The sequence below is a fragment of the Pantherophis guttatus genome, chromosome 1, assembly GCF_059756535.1.
Source record: "Pantherophis guttatus breed Tessera chromosome 1, ASM5975653v1, whole genome shotgun sequence".
NCBI classification, from domain to species: Eukaryota; Metazoa; Chordata; class Lepidosauria; order Squamata; family Colubridae; genus Pantherophis; species Pantherophis guttatus.
Genome location: NC_142063.1, coordinates 110,062,851 through 110,087,458, shown reverse-complemented (window position 1 = coordinate 110,087,458; position 24,608 = coordinate 110,062,851). Strand labels below are relative to the sequence as shown.

At 38.3% G+C, this 24,608-nt stretch overlaps 1 protein-coding gene across 1 annotated transcript in view; it reads right to left on the bottom strand.

The window, feature by feature from the left end:
* Positions 1–24,608, bottom strand: part of IGHMBP2 (immunoglobulin mu DNA binding protein 2) — a 74,773-nt gene that overhangs the window by 48,522 nt on the left and 1,643 nt on the right. The window contains exons 2-7 of the mRNA XM_034416721.3: positions 23,193–23,362; positions 16,530–16,722; positions 15,813–15,910; positions 10,447–10,610; positions 6,427–6,627; positions 904–1,051 (exon numbers count right to left, since the gene is read on the bottom strand). Coding sequence (XP_034272612.1) covers positions 904–1,051; positions 6,427–6,627; positions 10,447–10,610; positions 15,813–15,910; positions 16,530–16,722; positions 23,193–23,362 — 974 coding nt within the window. The remainder of the gene's footprint in view (positions 1–903; positions 1,052–6,426; positions 6,628–10,446; positions 10,611–15,812; positions 15,911–16,529; positions 16,723–23,192; positions 23,363–24,608) is intronic.

Here is a 24,608-nt window from a genome sequence, read left to right as displayed (position 1 = left end):
TGAACAGAATAAAACTGAGCAACCTCGTCATCAGGTTTTGGCACCTTTCCAGGAGAAGTAAATTAAATTGACAAAGGAGTGAGTATGATTTTATGCCTTCTATAGATTTTTGACTAAAGTATTTCTTTTAAATAACATCCAGAGCTTGCCTACAATTCTCTGATATGAGATTTCAGAGCAAAAGGGGAATATAATTTTCAGTAAGAAATTGGAACTGATATTGTGTTCATAAATCAACTTTGTACAATAGACATTTTAATGTGTATTCTTTACACAAAATTATCTGCAAGGTTTCCTGAAAATTATCCTTACGGGATCAGAAACAGTTCCCCAAACATAAATAATTGCAGTCTGGTTGAGTCCTCTCCAAGAGGCTGTACACAGGAGTATGCACTTGGAAACAAAAATAAATTCCCTCCTTTGCTGGTTCAAGGGCTTAATTATTCCTATAAATAATGCATAAATTCCTTTCCTTCATTAAATGGAACAAGAAAACGGGAAGCAATGCTTTGTAAAATGTGAACAACAGTATTTGTCTGCTGTTCAAATTCACATAGTATTGGTTAGTTATCAAATCACCCAATCACAGAATAAAATTTGATCAAAAGAAAAATGATAAATTGGGCAGCAAGATTGGAAACCCAGTTTGGTCTAGTGGAGGAGGAAGATGCCTTGAGCTACTGGTAAAAATAATAAAGAGAGATTCAAATAAATAAATAATAAATACAGTGCACTGTTTATGTTTATAGATACTGGGGTAAGAAACAGTTCAAAGCTATACTATGCAGTTGGGGAGTTCCAGTTTAAGTAGAATACAGTTACAAATGGAACGGTTAGATCAATAATAATCAAATTAATCATTTGATTAAACCTTATAGGCAAATCTAGAAAAATTCTCCTAACCTGTGTTCGTAGCAAGAATAACATGAGCTTTTTGCAAAGTTTCAGACATAGCCATTTCTTCTCGTTCCTTCAGTTCCTTTCTCAGTATCTTAATTTCATTAAAAAAATGTTTTCTCTCTCCTTTGTCTTGGGTCTTCCTAGTTTTCATCTGCATAAGAGAAACAACGATCTCAGCACAGCACATATTTAGTAGTCAAGATAATTGTAAAACAGCAGCAGGATTTCTCTGATAAAATGCTATTAGAACATCACAAATGCTTTTTGGGTGGATCTTCTCCAATCCAACCCCATCAACTGTCTGGGGACAATGGGAGTTGTAGTTTAGTATGAACATATGACCACTGAAGTGGTTGATAACAGTACTCATTAAATACTTGATATTTTTTTAATGTATACCTGCTTTTCTGCTTATATAAATATTCAAAACAGCTTACAGTAATAAAAAAACACTACTGTATAATTAATTCTGCATAGTAAAAATCAAAATGAAAATCAGTATCATCGAAAGCAATTAACAATCAAAAGTCAAAACTGAAAGAGGGGATTATTTGCCATTTTCCTAAATAAGGGAAGAACAGGAGCCAAATAGTGGAGCAGTGATTCGCAATCTCAACAGAGATTTAAAATGTGTGGCCTTTCCTAGGCAGCATGCTGGTGAGTTGAAGTCCACACATCTTAAAGTTGCTGGAATTAAAAACATTCAGATAGCCCTCACTTAACAAGCCACAACTGAGACTGGAGTCTTGGTGACTGAGCAAGGCAGACATTAAGGGAGAAACCCACCTGGGTCCTTCACTCAGTAATAGTGATCCCAGCACTCCTATTGCAGTCATTAAATGATCTTACGGGCGAAGCAAATGGAGTGTCTCACAATGCCTGTGAAGGGATTTTGGGCTGCCTGCTTGTTTGGCTCAAGCAGGCACAAAGTTGGCCATTCTTCTTTCTCTGCCTTAGGGAAGCTTTTGGGAGATAGGGAGAGAGGGATTCTGGGGTCCATGTGTGATTGAATTTTAGTTGCCAAGGTTCAAACAGGCATGGATGAGCAAGGAGCTCTTTCATCCAGCTTCCAGAGATGACAGAGTGTGCTTTTGGTACCCTGTTTACCCCAAAATAAGACATCCCCTGATAATAAGCCCAATCAGGCTTTTGAGCTCATGGCAATAAGGCCAAGCGCTTATTTCATGGTTCAAAAAAATATAAGACAGGGTCTTATTTTCGGGGAAACATAGTAATCGGCAGTAGTTTTCAACCTTTCCTGCCGGCTTCCCTATCGACTCTCTGGGGAGGCTGGCAGGAAAGATGGCAAGTGGCGATCACATGAGAGATAGTGATCATATGTGGGATGTGACATTTTGCGGTAATTGGAAATGCTTTACTTTTTTGAGGCCTTTGTAATTTCGACCTATTGTTAAGTGACTGGTCATTAAGCAAGGACTACCTGCACTGCACTGCAGTGGAATAAACATTCTATAGGCCCATTCCTGAAAACAGAACTGCCTCACCTGTGGCAGTGGGAGCTCCTTCAAAACAGCCTCTTTTGCCATGTGGGCAAGTTCATAGTGGTATCAACAGTCTCTCAAATAGTCAAAACCATGATAATATAAAGGGATTCAAAATTTCACATCTTAAATTATGTCCAGTAGGCAGCTGGCAACCAGTATAGATTTTTTTTTCTTACACAATGATCCTGTACTTTGCACCAGTTTGTTTTCTGAACATTTTAAGGTTGGGGCAAAGCAAAAAAGGTTGGAGGGGGGAAAAAATCAGTTTTCAGAGGCAGGGTGAAAAATGAAAGGGATAATTTTTAGAATACAAAGGAGTTGTTATTTAAAGAGAAGTCGCCAAAGTGCTAGTTATTTGCTCTAATTCTTTAGTTTAAAGTGATCTTCTGGTTTCTTACAAAAGTGCATAAATGAAACTTGCTACACTATGAAGTATCATCACTACCAGGAGAACTAAGGAAGGACTGGAGATCACTGTCCTTGTTCTCCAATGAGAACTCTTTATAGTTTCTGTGTATAAATTATAAATCCCTTATACTCCTCTGAATAATTAATTTTGGCCCAATCAAGAAAATTATTGAAAATGACTTCAAGGATCCTAGGAATGGTGAGTGTGATGACAGCTGACTTTCCATTTAGTGTGAGCCAATCAATCCTTGACCTATACCTTTCATTCTTCATCCTTACAAGTTCTCTAGGGATGTAGTACAGCTAGAATATATTGCATGCCTCTACAGAAGGTTCCAGCTGTGCTATCCTTGGTGAAGAGATTACTCTCAAAATTCCCCAAACCTCATCTTTTATTAAAATCAATTTTCTAGCCCTGAAAAGAACAAAGCAAACAATAAAAATAACATTAAACTTTACAGAAAATCTTAAGTTGAACTGTATTAAAAAGTGCCACTGAACACACTCATAGTGCTGAGCATGGCAGAATTTAAAAGATAACAAATAAGCAAGCCACTTAACATTTTCTCCTTTCAATCCTCAGATAAATACCCCCCTTTTCTGCCTGCTTTGCAGGTAGTCCTCGACTTACATTTAACAACCATTTGAAGTCACGATGGTACTGAAAAAAGTGATCATTTCTCACACTTATGACAGTTGCAGTGTCCCCCTGATCATGTGATCAAAATTTGGGCTCTTGGCAACCAGCATGTATTTATAATAGTTGCAGTGTCCTGGGGCCAGGTGATCACCATTTGTGACCTTCCCAGGGGGCTTCCAACAAGCAAAGTCAATGGGGAAAGCTGAATTTGCTTAACGACATAATTTGCTTAACAACCACAGTGATTGTCCCAAAGGTGTTTTTTCAAGAGGCAATTGGACTTTCTGGTTTAAAACACCAACAACAGAAAGTACTCAGGAGAGAAGGGCAGAGAAAAACTGAGTGAGGAATCTCAATTTGATCTTAACAGTGCTAGAAAACTTGGGAAAAAGAAAATGGAAAGAAAAGACTGGATCCTAAAGAATCCTGAATGTTCTATAGAATACAGGTAGTCCTCAACTTGCGACCACAATTGAGCCCAAAATTTATGTTGCTAAGTGGAAAATTTGTTAAGTGAATTTGTCCCATTTTACGACTTTTCTTGCCACATTTGCTAAGTGAATCACTGCAGTTGCTAAATTGGTAACATGGTTGTTAAGTGAATCTGGGTTCTCCACTGACTTTGCTTGTCAGAAGGTCGCAAAATGACTCCTGAATACTGCAACCGTCATAAATATGAGTCAAATGTCAAGCATCTGAATGTAAATCACATGGCCATTGGAATGCTGCAACGGTCATACATATGAAAAATGGTCGTAAGTCACAATTTTCAGTGCCGTTGTAGCTTTGAATGATCATTCAATGAACTGTTGTAAATAGAGGACTATCTGTATCACGTTACGTCAAAGTCAATTACAAAGCTATAGATATTTTTAATTTTAGCCATTCAATCCAACATTGCTTACTGTATATACCTGCTGAGTTTTGGTTCAATTTCAAGAAGATACATATTCAATCTATCTTAATACATCTTCCTAGTATTCCATTGCTAATACATCTCATCTTCTCATAACATCACCACCAACAGGATCCTACAAACCGGCCCTATAATCCATCCAGTCGGACGGAGAGTTTAACAGCTAGGATGCAGATATTGCAGGAGTCGGTACATCGCTCTTCACCATCAGATGGATTGGCACATCAGACCATTTATACTCTAGCCATCCACTGTGAGAGGATGGCCTTGACATTATTTCCTTGGTGTTCTTGAACAACATAAAACTCCTCCTACTATTATTAGAGGACAATATAGCATTTTCTACCAACAGCTAGATTTACATCTTTTTTTTTTTTTTTAATTTGATTTATATGCCGCCCTTCTCCGGAGACTCAGGGCGGCTTACAGTGCGTTAAGCAATAGCCTTCATACTTTTGTATATTTATACAAAGTCAGCTTATTGCCCCCACAAACTGGGTCCTCATTTAACCTACCTTAGAAAGGATGGAAGGCTGAGTCAACCTTGAGCCTTGGAGAGATTCGAACCAGCAGTAAATTGCAGGCAGCTGTGTTAATAACAGGGTGCTTTAAACCACTGTAGTACCAAGGCTCTTTAATCTTCCTTCTTTAATTAGGAAGGAAGATTAAAGTACCAAGGCTCTTTAATCTTCCTTCTCTCCAGGACTTTCAGAACTTATGTCATCTTCTTGGCCATTCTAAGATCACCCCTTGGTCACCGGATGTACTCAGCGGCTGAGCTTCTTGCTCTGCGAGATTCCCCCCTCTCGCAGACCTGGCCCTCCACATTATCGAGGGGCCTACCTTGATGACGGATTTTGGAATTCCGAGAGGTGGCATGTTGCAAAGAAGGAGTTGAGGGTCTTTTTATCTAATTTCTTATCCAATATTTTAAAGATTTCTAAAATCTTGCAGTGCCCTTGCAGTGATGTCCCGGTGCCTCGAAGCCGTGCGGATCTAGATGGGGAGAAACAGGTTCCGACTCAACCCTTCCAAGACCGAGTGGCTGTGGCTGCCGGCGTCCCGATATAGCCAGCTGATACCATCGCTGACTATTGGGGGTGAGTCATTGGCCCCCACGGAGAGGGCTCGCAACTTAGGTGTCCTCCTGGACATGCGGCTGTCTTTAGAAGAACATATGACAGCAATGGCCAAGGGAGCTTTCTATCAGGTTCGCCTGATTCGCCAGTTGCAACCCTTTCTAGATCGGGACTCCTTACGCACAGTCACTCATGCCCTCATCACTTCTTGTCTGGACTACTGTAATGCTCTCTACATGGGGCTCCCCTTGAGGTGCACGCGGAAGCTCCAACTGGTCCAGAATGCAACTGCGCGGGTGATATTGGGAGCAACATGACGCTCACATGTAACCTCTCCTACGCGAGCTGCACTGGCTCCCAGTGGTCTTCCGAGTGCGCTTCAAGGTGTTGTTTCTTACCTTTAAAGTGCTCCATGGCTTAGGACCTGGGTACCTACGAGACCACCTTCTGCAACCAATAACCTCCCACCAACCAGCACGCTCCCACAGGGTGGCCCTCCTCAGGGTGCCGTCACTAAAGCAATGTCAACTGGTGGTTCCCAGAGAAAAAGCCTTTTCTGTGGGGGCACGTACCCTTTGGAACAGGTTACCCCCAGGGATACAAATGATCCCAGATCTTGGTACTTTCCATTGTGCAGTTAAGACCTTTCTATTTCACCAAGCCGGGCTGGCATAAATCTCTTCTAATTGTTCTAAATCTTTATGCTGAAGATTCTTAACCGATGAACCAAATTGGCTTAATCATCTTATATTCACATTATATATGTATGTTATTTTAACTGTTCACTGCCCTGAGTCCTTCGGGAGAAGGGTGGTATAAAAATTAAACAAACAAATAAATAAATAAATCATTTCTGCATAGCACAGTATTTATTCCAAGAATACAATGTCACAAAGAAAACTATAGATTTATAGTGCATAGATTTATAGCCACAATTTATTCTAAAGAATGGCTGTAAAAATGTAATACAAAACTTACGAATGCTTGATCAATATCTTTCCTGATATCTGCTACAATCTGGGCATTATCTCCACGCATCAGGACAGCATCCAGTGAATGGTGCTGTATGGACCCCAGGAGACGAGCTGGGCGACCCAGACGCAGGATCCGCACCTTATGATCAGAGAGCCTTTCCACCAAGTTATCGACTGCAATGTTAGAGGGAGCACAACAGAGAACCTAGGAAGAAAAAATATCTCTTTAAACAGTATTAATTCACTTCACTGAAATAGCTACAGTCTTACACAGATTCATATCTATAGTTTACAGAAACACTATAAACATCAATGTCAAAAGGAAAAGAAAGGAGGTTATTTTATAAGTGCCAGGAAAAAATATTATTCTCAAGTCAATGCTGGATCAGGATTTGACCTGGAGTTTGAAGGATTTTATTATAGGCCAGACCTCTAAGCTAAAAGGAACAATACAAATTCATAGGATTGAACCAGGATCAAGGACAAAAGTTACTTTGAGATACTAGTCCCAGCCAAATTTAACTTTTAACCTGCCAAGGATCTTTCAGCTTTGTCTTTTTCTTTTATGTGCCTTTAATTCCAAAGCTTTATTTTTATATCTCACTGAACCTCAGAAGATCCAGGACCTCCTCTGAGCAGGAACAGTTGTGCTTCAGCCAAGAACAAAGAGAGAGCGATTAGCAGGGAAAACAAAGATTTTCTAGAAATACAGGTAGCCTGGATGAATTTGTAACACTTCCAAGGTTTTTCCCTAGCTTCTAAGTGGACATAAGAATATTATCCATCGCAAACAACCCAAACTATAAGATAAACATGGTGATTCTTAAAAACTTGTATCCATGAAATAAAATTATGTATCTTTCTGCTGAGTTTTTGACCGGAGAATCAGACCACATATGACTCCCATATCCAATCTTTGATACTGCCAAATGGCCATTCTCTAGAATCTTCCAAGGTTTATATTATATCCAAATTCCCATACTCATGACCTAATGTTTTTCTAAATGTATTCTGAGCGCAAATGTAAAGATTTTAAAATACCACTGCCACCAACCCAAAATTATTTGTTTCTGTGTTAAGGTTTTATTTTATACTAATATTATCCTACCTTCTATTTTTTTTTCCTAGTAGTGTAGTATCATAGAAATGGGAGAGGGTTTAGGTTAGGTTTAGATTTTATTTGATTTATATACCGCCCTACTCCCGAAAGACTCAGGGCGGTGAACAGCCACAAGATAAAATACATAAATACAAAATTTAAAAGGAGAATAAAACCGAATTAAACAATTTGGCCAAAGACAGATTTAAAACACCTCAATAATTAAGAACAGATTAAAATTTGCATTTTAAAAAGGGAAAAAAGGGAAAAAAATTAGGCCAGGCCAGCCTGATGGAATAAAAAGGTCTTGAGAGCGCGGCGGAAGGTGCGTAGATCCGGGATCCTCCGTTATCTCCGGGGGGAGCTCGTTCCAGATAGTAGGTGCCCCCACAGAGAAGGCTCTCCCCCAGGGGCCATCAGTCGACATTGTTTGGCCGACGGCACCCGGAGGAGCCCCTCTCTATGAGAGCGTACTGGCCGGTGGGAGGCTACTGGTGGCAGCAGGCGGTCCCGTAGATAACCAGGTCCTAAGCCATGGAGCGCTCTAAAGGTGGTAACCAAGACCTTGAAGCGCACATTGAAGACCACCGGGAGCCAGTGCAGCTCGCGCAGGAGAGGTGTTACATAGGAATGCCATATCGCTCCCATAACCACCCGCGCAGCCGCACTCTGCGCCAGTTGGAGCCTCCAGGTGCTCCTCAAGGGGAGCCCCATGTAGAGAGTGTTGCAGTAGTCCAGGCGGGAAGTGACAAGGGCATGAGTGACCGTGCGTAAGGAGTCCCAATCCAGAAAGGGACACAACTGTCGAATCAGGCGAACCTGATGAAAAATCCTCCCGGTCACGGCCGTCAAGTGGTCTTCTAAAGACAACCGTGAATCCAGGAGGACGCCCAAGTTGCGAGCCCTCTCCGTGGGGGCCAGCAATTTGCCCCCAATAGTCAGTGATGGCACCAACTGACTATATCGGGACGTCGGAAACCACAGCCACTCGGTCTTGGATGGGTTGAGCCTGAGCCTGTTTCTCCCCATCCAGATCCACACGGCCTCCAGGCACCGGGACATCACTTCAAGAGCATCGTTGGGGTGGTCCGGAGTGGAGATGTACAGCTTAGTATCATCAGCATACTGATGGTACTTCACCCCGAAACCACGGATGATCTCGCCCAGCGGCTTTACATAAATGTTGAACAGAAGGGGCGAGAGGACCGACCCTTGTGGCACCCCACATGAGGCGCCTCGGGGTCGACCTCTGCCCCCCCTGCCAACACAGACTGCAACCGGTTGGAGAGAAAGGAGGAGAACCATCGCAACACAGTGCCCCCCACCCCTAACTCTTCCAACCGGTGCAGCACGATACCATGGTCGATGGTATCAAAAGCCGCTGAGAGATCTAAAAGGACCAGGACAGAGGAGCAACCTCTGTCCCGAGCCCTCCAGAGATCATCAACCAACGCGACCAATGCCGTTTCTGTGCTGTACCCAGGCCTGAAGCCCGACTGGAACGGATCCAGATACATCATTTCATCCAGGTGCTGGGGGAGCTGTTGCGCAACCACACTCTCAACAACCTTCACAATGAAGCGAAGGTTGGAGACCGGACGATAATTAGATAATTAGGGGATTACTTTGTTCAGGTTATTTACCCAGAGGTCCAGTTTATTATGAACAATTAAAACTTTATTTAACAACAGAGAGCATTGTGAACAGAGAACATTGGAAATTGTAGTTTAACACACACAAAACTCTTCCTCTGAGCATAATATTACCATACTGTAGTTTATTTTTCTATAAGGGTTACCAATTATTATTTGTTTTATATTTACAGTTCAATTCCTTTTCCTTTATTTTCTCTCTTTGTAAAATTATTCCTTTCCTCTCCCCTCACCCCAAAACCTTTTGGACACTTTGTTAAAAAATAAGCCAGTTAACTTTTCACTTAAATTATATTAAAGGTATCAACCTACTGTTCTATTACATACCTCCCTTTTAAAGTGAAGGATGGAGTTATCAAGCATCCTCATATTTTTCTATAGTAACAAATACATCATTATTGCACATAGCATTCTTTCAAACATTCACATACAATTCCACACAAACTTATATACAAGCTTTTCATCAGTTCCAAGACTGTTTCCCCCCAAATATTAGTTCCATTAGTAATGGACAATACAATTAAGTACTGACTACATCCAAATATGAGGCATCTGGCCAGCAGTTCATGGTCCCAAAAGCCCATTTCTCCCTTTTTCTCTCTCTCTCTCTCACACACACCTACTCTGCAAGTTTTATACGTATGCCATTTCTTGCACATGCCTTCAGAAATTGTGGGTGCTCCATCACTGGAGGTTTTTAAGAAGAGACTAGACAGTCACTTATCTGAAATGGTATAGGTCAGGGGCATCAAACTCACAATGACACATTGTCATCATGTGACGTATTGCAACTTTCCCCTTCGCTAAAACGGGATGGGCGTGGCCAGTGTGTGACAACATCTGGCCCGTCAGTCGCAAGTTTGACACCCCCGGTATAGGTTCTCCTGCTTTAGCAGAGGACTGGACTAGAAGACCTCCAAGGTCCCTTCCAGCTCTATTCTATTCTAAATTCTAATACTCTGAGAAAAGCATGATTACCATCTGTATGTATTGTGACCGTTTGCAATTCACCTGCCATACTGGACTTAAAACACTAAGAAGGTGCTATAAGCATGAAAGAGGCTGCAGGTCTATTAAGAACTGTAGGCAATAACTCAGCCAGCTACTTCCCACCTCCTGCTTTAACCAAAGCTGAAATACGCATTATTTGAATGGCAAGATTCATCTTCCATTCTTGCCTCAGAATAGTACGATGGCTTCAGAGACCTAAGTTTCCAGGCTAAATCTGACCTGGAAATAGGCATCTCCTCAGAAAATGTATTCCTTCACTCACTTTCAAGCCTTGCTCCACAGCTTGGAGTATTATCTCTACCACAGTTGTCGTCTTGCCAGTTCCAGGTGGTCCGTGGATGAGAGCAAGTTCCTTCTGTGCCAATGAAAAGCAAACAGCCTCCTTCTGAGAGGCATCTAGGGATTCATCGTAGAACTTCAAAAGCTCTGTAAGCAACAGGAACATTTGTTCAGATCTCAGTCTTACCAAGAACATTTGTGAGAAAGCAAGTACAATACAAATAAGAGGCTGTTTTTGGACATTGACCAGATTCTCAGCAAAGGAAGCATCCTGATAATTACTAAGAGCAATTCTAAGCCCCCACTGAGACCAGGCATCTCTCAAGAAAGTTTCTGTTTTACTGCAAATATTTTCAGTCTTTAAAAGAATAACAGAAGATTAATGTGCTTTTAACAGCCCATTGCCTTTAACTATTCCACCATACAAAATACATTCTTACTCGGAAATTCCTTGAAAAAACACAGACACCTTGCTTTCCTAAAAGTACAAATGTTTTAAACAATATGCTGAGCCAAAACCCTAATTATAGCTTTGAACACTAATATGTAATTAGATGAGCAGCAGAGTTTCATAGAACAACTGCTAACAATTCATTAGACAGTGACGGGAGAAGAGCAAGTAGCACTACCTTGAAATGGCCAACAGACAATGGTGGCTGCTGAAAGGATGCAAGGAAAATACTCTTTAGTCAGTTGGAAAATGCGCCACTCTGTGTGTGAGAAAGAGAAGGGGGGGGGTCCTAGCTACAACAATGGAGCTAACAGGTATGAATATCAACTTCTGCCTTGTTTTCCTGAGACCTCATGTTTTGAGTGCTGTGCAAACTTTAAAATAACTACATAAATGTCTATACCTTTATTTCTTAATTCAGGACCACCCTTTTTTTCTTGATGATAGTTGCAGGGGAGGGAGTGAAACTGTCAATTAACATCCTGTGTAACATTTCACTTCTGCCTCTAGTATGCAGCCCCAACTGGAATGGGGAAAGGGAACTTTCAGAAGACCCTCACTTTTGTAAAAAATGTTATATGTTATTTTTTTCTTTGGGTGTATCTCAGGAACTGATATTATGCCAATGTTGTTATTTTTGTTGCCATTATCATTATTATTCCATGATTATTATTCCTGTCCACCTCCTCCTCATCCCACCAACTTTTCAATTGCAAAGATGAGGAGGCTTTTAGCTTGTTTGATGCCAGTATTGCAGGAAGAAGCAGAAGAACATTTATTCACCCAAATCCGGAGGAAATCAACTAAAATATAAACAGCAATTTTATATATAGGGGAGCAGTTGGTAAGTAGGAGTTGTTGTCATTGTTAGTTTGGCAAATGCTACTGGAATAGGCATTTTTAATTTCAAACTGGCAAAAGACACTAAATGGACAATTTAATTCCTCTCTAGCTATAGGAGCTGGTACATCAAAAGGGGCAGCAATACCACTTTGCTAGATCAGGATGCCAAAAGGTTTTGCAATCTGAACAGCAAGAAAATAATTCTCTCTCCAAATTTGCTGCTGCTAAGATGCCCGATTGGAATGGCTCTTCTGCAAGTGGAGAGGTGCTAGCATTACAGTTTTACCATACAACTGTTTCTCAGGCAGATTTTATTAAAATAATGCAAATAGCAAGTTTGTTTAAAAATACAAAAAGCAGATGTTTGTAAAATCATAGTAATAGCAAGTTTTGTAATGATTGGTAAAGAATATGTTAGAAAGTTATCACCATCCTATATTTCTAACTATTTTTTATAGATAATCCAAGCCAGGGTTCCCCAATTCCCCGTCTATGGACCGGTACTGGTTTGCAGCCCATTGGGAACTGGGCTGCGCAAATGGCGGACAAACGCGCAAAACTATCCCTTCCCCCGCCACTGCTGCCAGTTGACGGAACCAGAAAGGTTGGGAACTGCTGATCCAAGCTACATGTCGTTTTAAGCTTTTTTGCTTTGTTTTATAATGTTTTTATTGTTAAAAATGTCACATGCACAATCAAAATTTCTTTTAATGTCTAAAAATAAGAACCTTTAAATAAATCCTCTTTCCACATATAAAATCAACCTTTAAAAATTGTTGTGAACACTTGAACACCTTAAACTTTCCATTAGTTTAACATGAGCTTTAGGGACTTTTCATTTTTTTAAAAAACATACTTTTAGTGCATTTTCCATTTACCATATTTATGTTCTATTTCTTGCTGATGTGTAAGGCAATATTGCAGCCCTTAGCAAAACAGTACAAATGAAGGATTCCAGCTCTTGTAACAGCATGAATGAGCTCTGGTTTGTTAGTCATGACTAAGCTACACCTTCAAAAGCCAAAAGTCCTATACATCACGAATGCTAAAGAAGCTTTTGGCTCCACTTGGCATTTTATACTGCATTCTAAGTTATTCATAAGATCGGATTCATTTATCAGCTGACAAATGCAGAATGAGGGAAGGCATGTCAGGCAAGCTGATAAGGTGCCTATTTGCCAAGGTGCATAAATAATTACTAGAGAAAATTATAATGCATTCGGTATTTTTCTGCAGAACAGATTCAAGAACAGGACAGTGCATCTATGATGCACATGAGAAATATGGGATAGTTTTAGTAAAAAGACAGAAGTTTTTTTACCACATTAAGTTACCTAAAAGATTAATTCATGGAACAAATTCTGTTTCCAATCACAGCAGTGATTTTGCCCCAGTATTTAGACTTCTTATTTTTCACAATTCACTAAAGGTGTAAGCAATTTATAAAGTGCCATTTTTATGTTTTCTCAAGGAAAGACTGCAAGTGTTAGGGAAAACAGAAAAAGAGGCAGTATTTACTGTCAATCTCAAAGTATATCATGATTTATGGCAAGTTGGTTTGGGCTTTTTCTGCACACCTTCTTTTGGATTGTATTACTTGAATGCTAGTAATTACTAGTATTTAAGAAAATGGACCTGTTTTTTGCTACAGGGCTGAAATTCAGTTACTTCTGAATGACACCAAGTGCACCTGCACACAGCTAGCAAAAAACATAATGCTGAAGAAAGTAATGTATGTACACATTTATTTGTGTGTAAGCTTTAGGAAACTGCCTTCAGGTAGTTTCAAACAGCAAAATTTGCTATTTCTTTTATGACCCATCCCTTCTAAGAATGTAGGAACTGCTGTACAGCACCAAAGGGCTGCTCAGTCCAGCATCTCCTCCTACTATGGTGACCTAATGGCAAGGCTAAGGCAGGACAGGAGTACAATAGCATACTCTTGTTTCTGTTTCCCAGTTAAAACAATCAAAGCATCACATTTCTAACCTTTTCCTTAATACATCAGGATAAAACAATTCCCAAAATCTAACTGGAACTATTTAAAACATAGAAGAAAAACCACTCAACCACTAAAAGTAGTCCAGGAGCACCTGCAAGGATTCGATTGCTTACACGAGCCTTTACCACAGATAAAAACTCATGTAAGATTGATCTGATGTTCTAGTTGGTTGGAATTCAGTGTGATCAAATGATTATAGGAAATGATGAAGGGAAAAGAGGCACACCTGCTGTCCTTGATTCTTAAAAGGCAGCACTCACTCAGTTCTCTGATCATAAGGATAGGTCGGATAAAAAGACATCTCAGTACAAAAGAGAATCTGACAAGAAGAGAGAGATGAGCAGCACAGAAATTATCAGAATTTGTCTGGCTTTACAGGGATGCCTAAATCTGTTTTTTTTCTGCAGAAGCAGCACATTTTGGGAAAAGTGACAATAGCGCTCTTATGGCTGTGCTGCTCATAGAAAAATGCTGACCTCTGGTGGTTACCAACTGTCTTTATCTATGATTCCCAAATTCTAGGTTTCTCTATTTCTGGCTTTCTGGGTACTTATTTTTAAATGTAGGTGAATTTTTAAAAGTATTCTCTCTCTTCTACTCAGAATAGAATAACCCATTTTATTATATGTGTTTTTTCTGACATACTAGCCAGAAAATGATTGGCCTTTATTTCTATTGGTTGGCCTTTATACGTGTGTGTGTGTGTGTGTGTGTGTAGGGAGGCTTCATTTTAACTTCTACTGATGTATACGCTAAAGTATACATCCGTACGAGTACACTAAAGTATGTTTTATAGTTTAACATAGCGATCAGGTTCACGGTTCACACAACAATAATCAAACCATTGTGTGTCATTATTATACACCAGAAAGGAGGCATTATATAACTATGATCTTTTCCTCATAGACAGGCTTGCTCTTTTATTTATTTAAAATGACTTATATAGCCATCTATAATTTTTGAGGTCATTTAAGTTGTTTCACTCAAATTAAGGGGAAAAAAATCTCTCTACAGATTTCAGTGTAAGTATATTACTATGCTTGCTAACAGTAGGAATTGTGTCTACTGGCTTAACTGGGTTCTCGATAAATGGAAACAGAAAAATAAAAAGTCCGTTTATGAAATGTTGAACATTATCTGCACAGGATCTATAAAGACAAATGGAGAGTACACAGCATGAATGCTGGGTGGACATCATCTGGTCTTTGGATTATGAGTATGAGAGAGGTGATAATAAGCAAAATTAGAAAATGTGGTTTGATTTTATACCAGAGGGGGAGGGGCATACACAAGCAGAATCAGATTTTTGTTTAGACGCTGGATTTAAAGAAAGTAGATTCTAAATAAATTTGAATTATGGAATGCTTTTTGGGAATATGGGATTGAAGATTTGCTGAATGCAATAAAAGCAGTGTACTGTATATACTGAGACTAAGGCTTAGATGAAAATAAATGAAATGCTTCAGGAACAATACACTAAACAGGAGCAAAGCCTGAGGTAATTATGTTCAACTAGGAAAATGCAAGAAACAATTACAAGTTACGTCTAAATGGTGAAAAACAAAACAAATGGACAAATTTCTGATCCTTGCTAGAATGTTTAATAAAGTGGAAAACTAGAGGGAGAATTGTCAAGATATGCAATCTCCCACACTGTCTAAGCCTCAACAATCACCCTGCGTTAATGTGTTATGCCTTAGCAGGATGTGAGAATCTAGTCAACAACTATAATTTTGATAAATGAATGCACATTTGTACTTGTGTTATGAAGATCTATAAAGACAATACAGAACAATACTTGCCCAGATATAAATGCTTACCCTCTATGAAATAAATATTTATATTTGCTTAATATATGCCAGGTCAATGCAAAATGGCACTGAACAAAGAAAATGATGTTCAATTGTATCTTTTCTTCAAAAGGCATCACAGAGGGCAAGAGAGGAAGGCTTTTTAGGGACACCAGTTGTGGATTAAATCACGCATACTGAATAACTTTATTTCCATAGATTTTTCAGCATTCATTAAAGAAAAAAAGAGAAAAAGTTCTTACTTGTATCACTGGCACCACTAGGTTCAGAAGAACACAACAGCACATCAATAAGATCAGATGCTGGACCAGACCCATAGTGATTAAGTGTACTTAAAGCCCTTCCAAAGAGAAGAAAACAAAAGGAACTGAATCTTAAAGACGACTCCCCTTCAAAGCTTAGGAAACACCACCAAACAATAATATCTTAAATAATTACAAATGCTGTGTGATCAGCTTGAAATGACATATTGTAGTCTCAGAACCATACTAAAACTTCCCAGGAACTTAGTATTATCAGTCTTGTAAAATTAAATTAGCTTCTCTTCCACTAACTCCTTCATCCAGGGCTAAAAAAACTTCCAACCACATGCCAACTTAACCCAATAGGCACATGCCAGTTGGAGCCTACTTGTTTCATCGTTTTCACAAGTGAAAGGCTCAGATTATGAACATATGTTGCCAACATATGCACTACAAAGTGTATGACAAAAATGCAGCCGCCGATATACAAGTGAATAAAAAATAGAGAAATATTCATGCATCTTTAAATTCCAGAACCCAGGAAAATGAGGCTATCATCCAAAATCTCAGTACAATGGAGCAAATGGACAGGTATCTCCCAGCTATACCTCGCATAACTATTTTCCTTACTTCTTTTCAAGCGTTCTGGTTATTAAATAATTTGTTATTCTTTGTTTAAGACATAAAAGTTCCATAATCATTCTTTGTTAATTTTACCTTTTGAGTCTGTTGTATGTAACATCATTGGCAAGTTTCAACAGACGGTACAAATTCTCCTGATCTAAACTCACAAGGTTACTCTGAGGCTCATCAACTGCGATAGTAATTGAATTGGAGGCTGTCCGGGTGACAATTCCTGTGCAGATCTGATTATTTTGTCCAGCTGCTTCATAAAGTCCCACTATGTCACCTGCAGGAGATAAATGACGACAAAGAATAAAATTAGAAGACAGAAAAGGTACCTCATATAAAAGCAAAGGCATTACAGCCTATCTGAAGAAACCACAAATATATGAAGCTCATCATTCCTCCAGCAACAAACAGGAATAAATCAACAATAAAGACAAAGAGAAGTGAAGCATCTAAGATACATCATTGGGGTAAACAATACATTGATTCTCATTCAATCATTGATGAGACAACTCAGGCAAGACCTAAATCTGAAATGGGAGAAGATTATAATGCTAGTAAGAGAAAATTTAGCAGGCATAATAAATTAATACAAAATTTAAGGAAATGTCAAAGCAAATGTCTAATAAAGTTTAAATAGGTAGCCAATCATATGATTCTAGCATACAGAATACATCTAAGATAGAAAAGATTCAAAAAAGATATTTCAAATAACAAGATAAATTTGGCGAATTTACAAGATCAGAGTACTGCAAAAGAAATAATCTAAGGGTCAGAGATTTTAGAGAAACTGCTGAGAATGTTAATATAATTGATTATTTGGTGACAAAACTTAATGAATTGTTTCCTGATCTAAAACCTATGGATAAGAATATTGACTATGCAAATAGAATGTTTGCTTCACGAAGATACAAAGACACATTGTGAGACACATTGTATCAACATTTCTCACTGCATGCATAAGAGACAAACTTAAATGAAAGAAATATGAGCTACAAGACATAAACCAAGAAGGAAATAGTAGTGATGTTATTTCAAGATATCACCAGGATAAGCTATAGAAAAGGAAACAGTTCCAAGAAACTAAATAAGGAATAAATGAAGGGTTCCTTTCAAATTAATTATTTAAACATTCCAATTATTTCCTTTCTGAGTTTTGAATATTTCTGTTCTTCAAAAAATGAGCAGTTTTGATATAAAAATAAATCCTTGTTTTTCCTTTTTTTGCTGTAATTTTGTATTTGAACTTTATCTTTGAAATTATATAGCTGTATATGCATATGTATATACAGAGAAAGAGAGAGAGGAAGGGAGGGAGGGAGGGAGGAATGGGAAGGGGAGGAGCCAAGGCAAGATCCTTAACAGGATATACAGTTGACAGACACAGTAGCGGAGGTGGCAGATAATGGGGAATCCCAATGACTGGAATGGGCTGGACTAAAAGATAGTGCTGATCATAGCAGCACAAGAACAAGTACTAAACACCAGATCCACAGAAGCAGGGATCTACCACACTAAAAAGGACCAATGCTAGCAGGCTATGTAGTGTTGGACTATCTATGCCTCAAAGATAGTCCAACACAAAGTGGCAGAGTGTAAGATGTAGGTAGGAATGGCATAACCGAGTAACTTGCATTGTGTACAGTAACATCTGTACAGAATATGGACTAGATCCTCATAAACCTAAATGGGGGATCCCACAACCTTTTGTTCCCACAAAAGTTTGTGGAGAATAAGAAAGCTTAAAATCCTAGGGGACTCCCAGAACCAGACGGACAGGCAGGCACTGGTTTCTCAACCATTGCAACTTGAAGATGGGATTTTGGAAGCTGAAAGCCACCCGTCTTAAAGTTGCCAAGGTTGAGAAACACTGATCTAAATTATATGAAAAATGAATTAATATTGGCAAAAAAATCCTTGTGAGTGACCAAGAAAGTTTCCTTGAATGTAGAAGTTTAAGAATTCTAATCAAAAGAACTAGAATTAGTAAATATTTGAAATATTTAAATACATCAGTAGTAATGCTATAAGAAATATATATATAAAGAAAGGCATTAACTATGATTATTTTATAAAAATATTTTCTGAGAGTACAAATAAATCAAGCACAAGATGGCAAATTAAATGAAATCAATTTGAATTTTATAGTAAAACATACAAAAGGATTGGAGGTTTAGTTTTATAAAGGGAAATGGGACAACTAAATATAAACACTTGCTTCGATATACACTAATCTAGGACAAATACATTTCTTTCGGAAAGTAACTCAACATTTAAAAGATTTGGTATAGAGAACTTGATTATTAGGAAGAAATTATAACTGCAGGCATAATTTAGGGAAAATGGAACACAAAAATTTACAGGCAAAATTCACTGTATAAAAAGGCTTCCAAAAATTGTGCAGGCTCAAAATTTACTTAATACATAGGAATTATGAATCCCCAATCAAATCGATTTACATATTACTGAAACAGATTATCTTACTCAAAAATTGATTAGTTATCGGCTTCTAAATTCTAAGTCATATTCAACAAGCTGAAATGTGGCAATTTGTAGGTTAGACTGGTGATCCTAAAGTTGAAATGAGATAACATACCTTACTGTTGGCATTTCAATTCTGTCTTAACCCTTAATCAAACAACAAAACAAAACTTCAGGTACTAAAACTTTATTTATAGAAAGTTATACAAAACAACCTATTGCAAAAAATGTATTTAACTTTAACCCATTTATTTGGAGGCAAAACTCAAGGCAGCACTCATCTCTATTGTTTCTACCTCCTATTTTCCACATAACAACAGTGTGAGATTGGTTAGGCTAAGAGAAAGTAATTGGCCCAAAGTCATCCAGCTGACTTTCATGCCTAAGGGAGAGGTAATTTAATATATAATATTAGAAGTTTATATGTTGTAGAAATAGCACAGTGAACCATCATTTGACAGGATCCAGAGAGACTATGCAGCATTTATTTTTTTTAAAGGATACTAAAGTCTTCTGTCAACTCACAGGACATGTGGAAATTATAATAATGTATAAGGAGATTACAACATTTTGATGCTAAACTGGTGCAGTGCCAATCAAAATGCAATAGTTATTAAGATAAGGTTTTAAAATGACTGAATTGTACAGAAAAATGGGCAAGTATCATACTCGAAATTTGCCTGGCCATCCTTTTGCTACCTTTCATAATGTTCCAATGTACTCAAAAATAACATAGCAAATAAGATTTTTCAAAAGCCCTCATGCAGACTATAGTCTGTACTGATGAGACTGAAAGTAGGTCATGTCCGATGGATTCATCAATTATGCATCAAGAGAATCCAGGCTTTCATAAGCAAAAAATACTCCTCCTGGTTGGTTACTGAAATAAACTATATGTAAAGCAATAATAATTTATTAACCATCACAAGACACAAAGGAGGCAAAACTGTCAGTCATACCAAGTGACATTGCTACCCATCTGAGGAGAATCCACTAAAATTAACTAGGGCACCTTATATTCCTTTTAACTCTTTCCAAGGTTTCTCACTTTAATTCCCAGTGTGTGCTAAAATTCCAGCACAGAGCTCAGAAGAGCTCCAATGCAATGGCAAAACCCACAGGCTCCAAAACACATTTTGCCATTGGGAGTTCTTTATCCATGGTCAAAACTTGAATGCACAAGAGAACTCTTTGGCTAAACAAAGCTGCTCTGAGGTAGTTTCTGAGATTCCTGAGATAGTAAAAAGCACACGCTTTGTCCCCAAAACCCTTTTTATATTTCAATGGCTGTGAAGCAATGAATCACAAATAGTTTGTAAAGAGTCCAATAGAAGTCTGCCACAGTCTTTCGGGATAAGACTGATAAGCACCCACCTTTATCTCCCTTGACACGCTGCCAAAAATCTAATTGGCAATTAGCTTTGCAAGGCCACACGGAGCACAGAGTCAAAACGGAGCTTCAGAATTCAAACCAACCAGAACGAACGAAGTTGCTTCCTTTATGTTTTATGGGAGAAGCCAATCATCTCCAAGCCCTACTCCCGAGTCATCCCTTTTGTCCTAACTGTTCTTGCCTTCTGGCAGCTCTGCGCATGCGTGCACTGGGAACAGGCTCCCCGTTCCTCTGCCTCGCTGATGTCCGACTCTGGAGGCTCCAGAGGCAGCACATAACTCCCAGATGGCCCTGACCCCCACTCTGCCTCCGACGCAGAGCCCTCGTCCGAGCCTTCCCCAGACTCCAGGACTGGCCCATGTTCCTCCCCAACATCCTCACTGTTCGACTCTGCTGCCAGCTCCGCAGGCCACCAGCAGACCACAACAAAAGCTTAAAAGAAGATGCAATCCCTATTTTTTTTTAATTCAAAAAAGTAAAAGCAGGAGCATTGAAAGCCCCAGCATTGAAACCCACAGCTTTATGGGGCAGTTCAGAATCATTACTTTGAGCTCTGACTAGCATCATCCAGAAAAACAAAAGCCTTTCAGAAAACCCTGGAATGATGCTAGAAGCCATTCTTGGCAGATACCATAAATATTTTGAAACACTGATACAGACATTATGCCTCTATGTAAATATAAGAAATGTAAGAAACATACATTCTTACATGCCATTCCCATTTTGGTAAAAAAAAACAAAAAACACCTGTATCCACTCTGTTTACCAGTGAGAATACATTCTGTTTTGGAAAATGATTGAACTGTCAATGAAACTGATTAGCTCAATTGTTTAAATATAAGCTGTGGGGCATCTTTCATCATAACAATTTTAATGTAAGCTGTCATTATTCAATGAATTTATTCTCCTTTAAGCCATAAGAAATGCCCTGTGCAAATTCACACAACATTACCCTCCACATGTATCTGATTTATTCACAACAAGAAAAATGCAATTGTGCATTATTGAACCCAAGATTGGAGGTTCACCCCCTAGCAACTCTGAATCTAACAGAGTATGTGTCTTTAGCACATAGTTTCAATTTAGAAAACTTGCCCCTCAGAAACAACCTGTCTTGAACTGATGTGCTTTTCAAAGTCTCTGAAGCTCTTTTCAAAGCACATCCTTGTCTAATTCTGCACATATCCTATTTCTAAACAGCATTTTAAAAAGACAAAAATTATCTTCCCGATTACTTCTTTGATACACAGTTAATTCAAACATACAATTAATTAATTATACAATTAGTCCAACTGTCTGTGGCAAGGGAAAAGAATGCCGGGAGGGTCCTGAATCTCCTTTTTAAACAAAAAAAATACCCTTGAGATTCAAAACTGATCTAAATTGAAAAATATGCCTAGAACCCCTTGTTTTACAGGACTGTCCAGTCGGCAGCTCAAGTGTATGCGTGTGTGTGCATGTGTGTGTCCATTAATGCAGTACTGTGCATGCAGTAAGTAGCATTCTCAGTGACTGCAACATAATGGAAAGATGTTTAATAAAGCTCTTGGAGAATAGCACTTTTTAGGCTACAGTCATTTGATTCATAAACTGTAATAAACCTTATAATGTTTGGTTTTTGGCTTCTGAACCCAGCCACTGTGGTTGGTAAACTATGATTTATGGCTTAAAATTTTATTAAAATTATGTTTGAACTATGCAATTAATACAAATCATGCCTTAACATGATGTGTGACCAGCCAAGCAGGAAGGAAGATAAAGGCTCTTTTTTAAAAACGAATCAGAGAAAGGGTATGATTCAAATATTTACTCAGAAGTTAATCTTACTGAATTTATAAGCCTTTTTCTTAAGTGAGTGGATGCAGAACTGTGACAAAAATTACTTTACAAATATGTGAAAATCAGATTCTAAGCATGAGCCTCTACTAATATTGTACATCGTTTCATTATGATATAGTGAGTTACTAACATGAACAGCTACCCATAAAAAATAAAAACCTGGGTTAGAAGGTAAGGCACATTTATTTTCTGAGTGTATTTCAGAAACTTTATTACTGTCATCAACTATCTTGAGAGAATCTCCAAGATGCTCTGTCACTCTATTCACAAAAGTCATCATGACAAAGGCAACAATCTGACAAATTCAATCTGAAACAATCAGGTCTGTCAGCACTCCAGAATAGACCAGGGTCAGGAAACAAACACAGCAAGGACCCTATTGTTGTAGGGTAAAATAGCAGAATCTTGAAAGCCAGCCAGAGGTGGCATTCTTCCTCTTTTCTACCATACAGAATCAAGGCATGGGTTTTTTGAGTTTCTTTCTCCTGCTCTCTCATTTCCCAGAAATATGTTTTCATTTACTTTATCTTTTGTAAGAATTTATTAAACTTCTTTACCATTCAATCCACAACAGTTCTGGGTGGTTTACAATAATCAAAGAAAGATTACTATCAAGATAAAAGATGGCAAGTGCAATAAATCTTCCCTCCCCCAAATTTTAATTATTTGAATGTAGTTATTTTCAGGGGGTAAAATTATTGCTTATTCTTCTACTGTAAATTGTCAAAACTGACTTGAATACTGAGAAATCCTTATCTCTATCGGGTGTATTATATTTGTGATAATAAACTATTTTTCTTGGGCATTTATATTTTTAAAAGAATGCAAAATTTATACTGCTAATAACTCCATGTGTGAATAAAAAAAGAAGTCTAGTTTCCTCATTGTTTGATGTAGCAGCTATAATTCGAAGACTCTGAAATCATTACAGATTCAGAAAGAACCCATCACATCATGAAGGTATATCCTTCCAATATCTAAAGCTCCACCTACCCTTTTACAATAAACTTTCTTTCAAAATTAACACTTTTACTTACCAGGCCCAAAACTATTGGAAGGTAACTCTGTGTCTAAGCCACGTTTTTGCGGCTGTAAAGTTACAAGCAGATGGCCATATAGCCCAGTTTTTTGACAATGTAGTTCAAGCTTCAGTAAGCAAACTCCTTTGCGCTGCAGCTCTTTCAGGGAGATTCCTTCTTGCCATGCTCTGAAAAAGATCATGCAAAGAGAAAACTACGTCATTGTTAACTAGGTACCACCCGAGAAGCTAAATCATATTGTGACCCTCTTTGCTTCCATCCAGAGAGAACATTGGCAGAAAACAAAAAACATCTCCCATATAGATAATAATGTTATTTTATTTATTTAAAAGATGTGGACAGTCACTCATCTTGAACAATTCTAGGTGACTCATAACATTGTAACAAGTCTTCTCAAACCTCCAAATATGTTGAACTAGAACATTTATAATTTCCATTTGAAGGACATCAAGTTAGATAAAACTATTTTAAAAATTCAGAGTCACTAACAAGATTAACAGATCATACTAAGCAATTACACTTAATCTTGGTTTAGCACAATACATAAAGCCAGCCAAACATCTAATAATTATGGCTTATAATTTACCGTGTGAGCTTAATTTTGAATTGCAGATAAATTTCCTAATCTATAAGTGAAGAAACCTTGCAATATCTCACAATATTCATATTTGTGTTTTTGATAGCATGTCAAAATTTCAAGACTGCTTGTTTTTTAGTGCCATAATATTTTGCATATGCTAGGCTTTGAATGAATCATGGAGTAAATCAAACCACTTTCTAACTCTTATGTCTATGTTTAGCAGGGATGCAGAAGATTTTGGGGTAGGGAAAACCACATATATGTTTTGAATGGCATGCTTGCAGCTACCTTCCCAAAAATAATAGATGTGGATAGGAATTTTTTGATTATTACAATCTCTTAAAGATTACTTGGGTCAATTTAAACAGGATTTTGTCCAAGTGTGATGATTGCTTTGATCATTTTGGTGGATGTTTTATGCTGGAAGGTAGATGCGGCAAGTACAACTATTCCAGTTTTTCTAGACCTTTCAGTACCCTTTAATAACCCTGACTGTGATAACCTTCTGGGCTATTTGGTAGGCATTCCAGTGGTCCTGACCCTTGCTCTCAGGATGTGTCCAGATAAGTAGTATTGGGAGATTACTATTTGATACATAAATTGTTGACCTATAGAAACTCATAGGAGTCTTCCTTGCCTTTATGCTATTAAACACATACATGAACATGCTGGAAGTCCTTCAGAGTAGGATTCATTAGTATGCTGCTAACACCTTCTCTATTGTTTCTCCAGCAATGCTGCTGCAAGGCAGAAAGCAGTGACCTTGAACATCGCCTAATTTCAGTTTTGTGCTGATTTCAACAGAAAAAGTTGAAATCAGAAAGTGAGGTGAA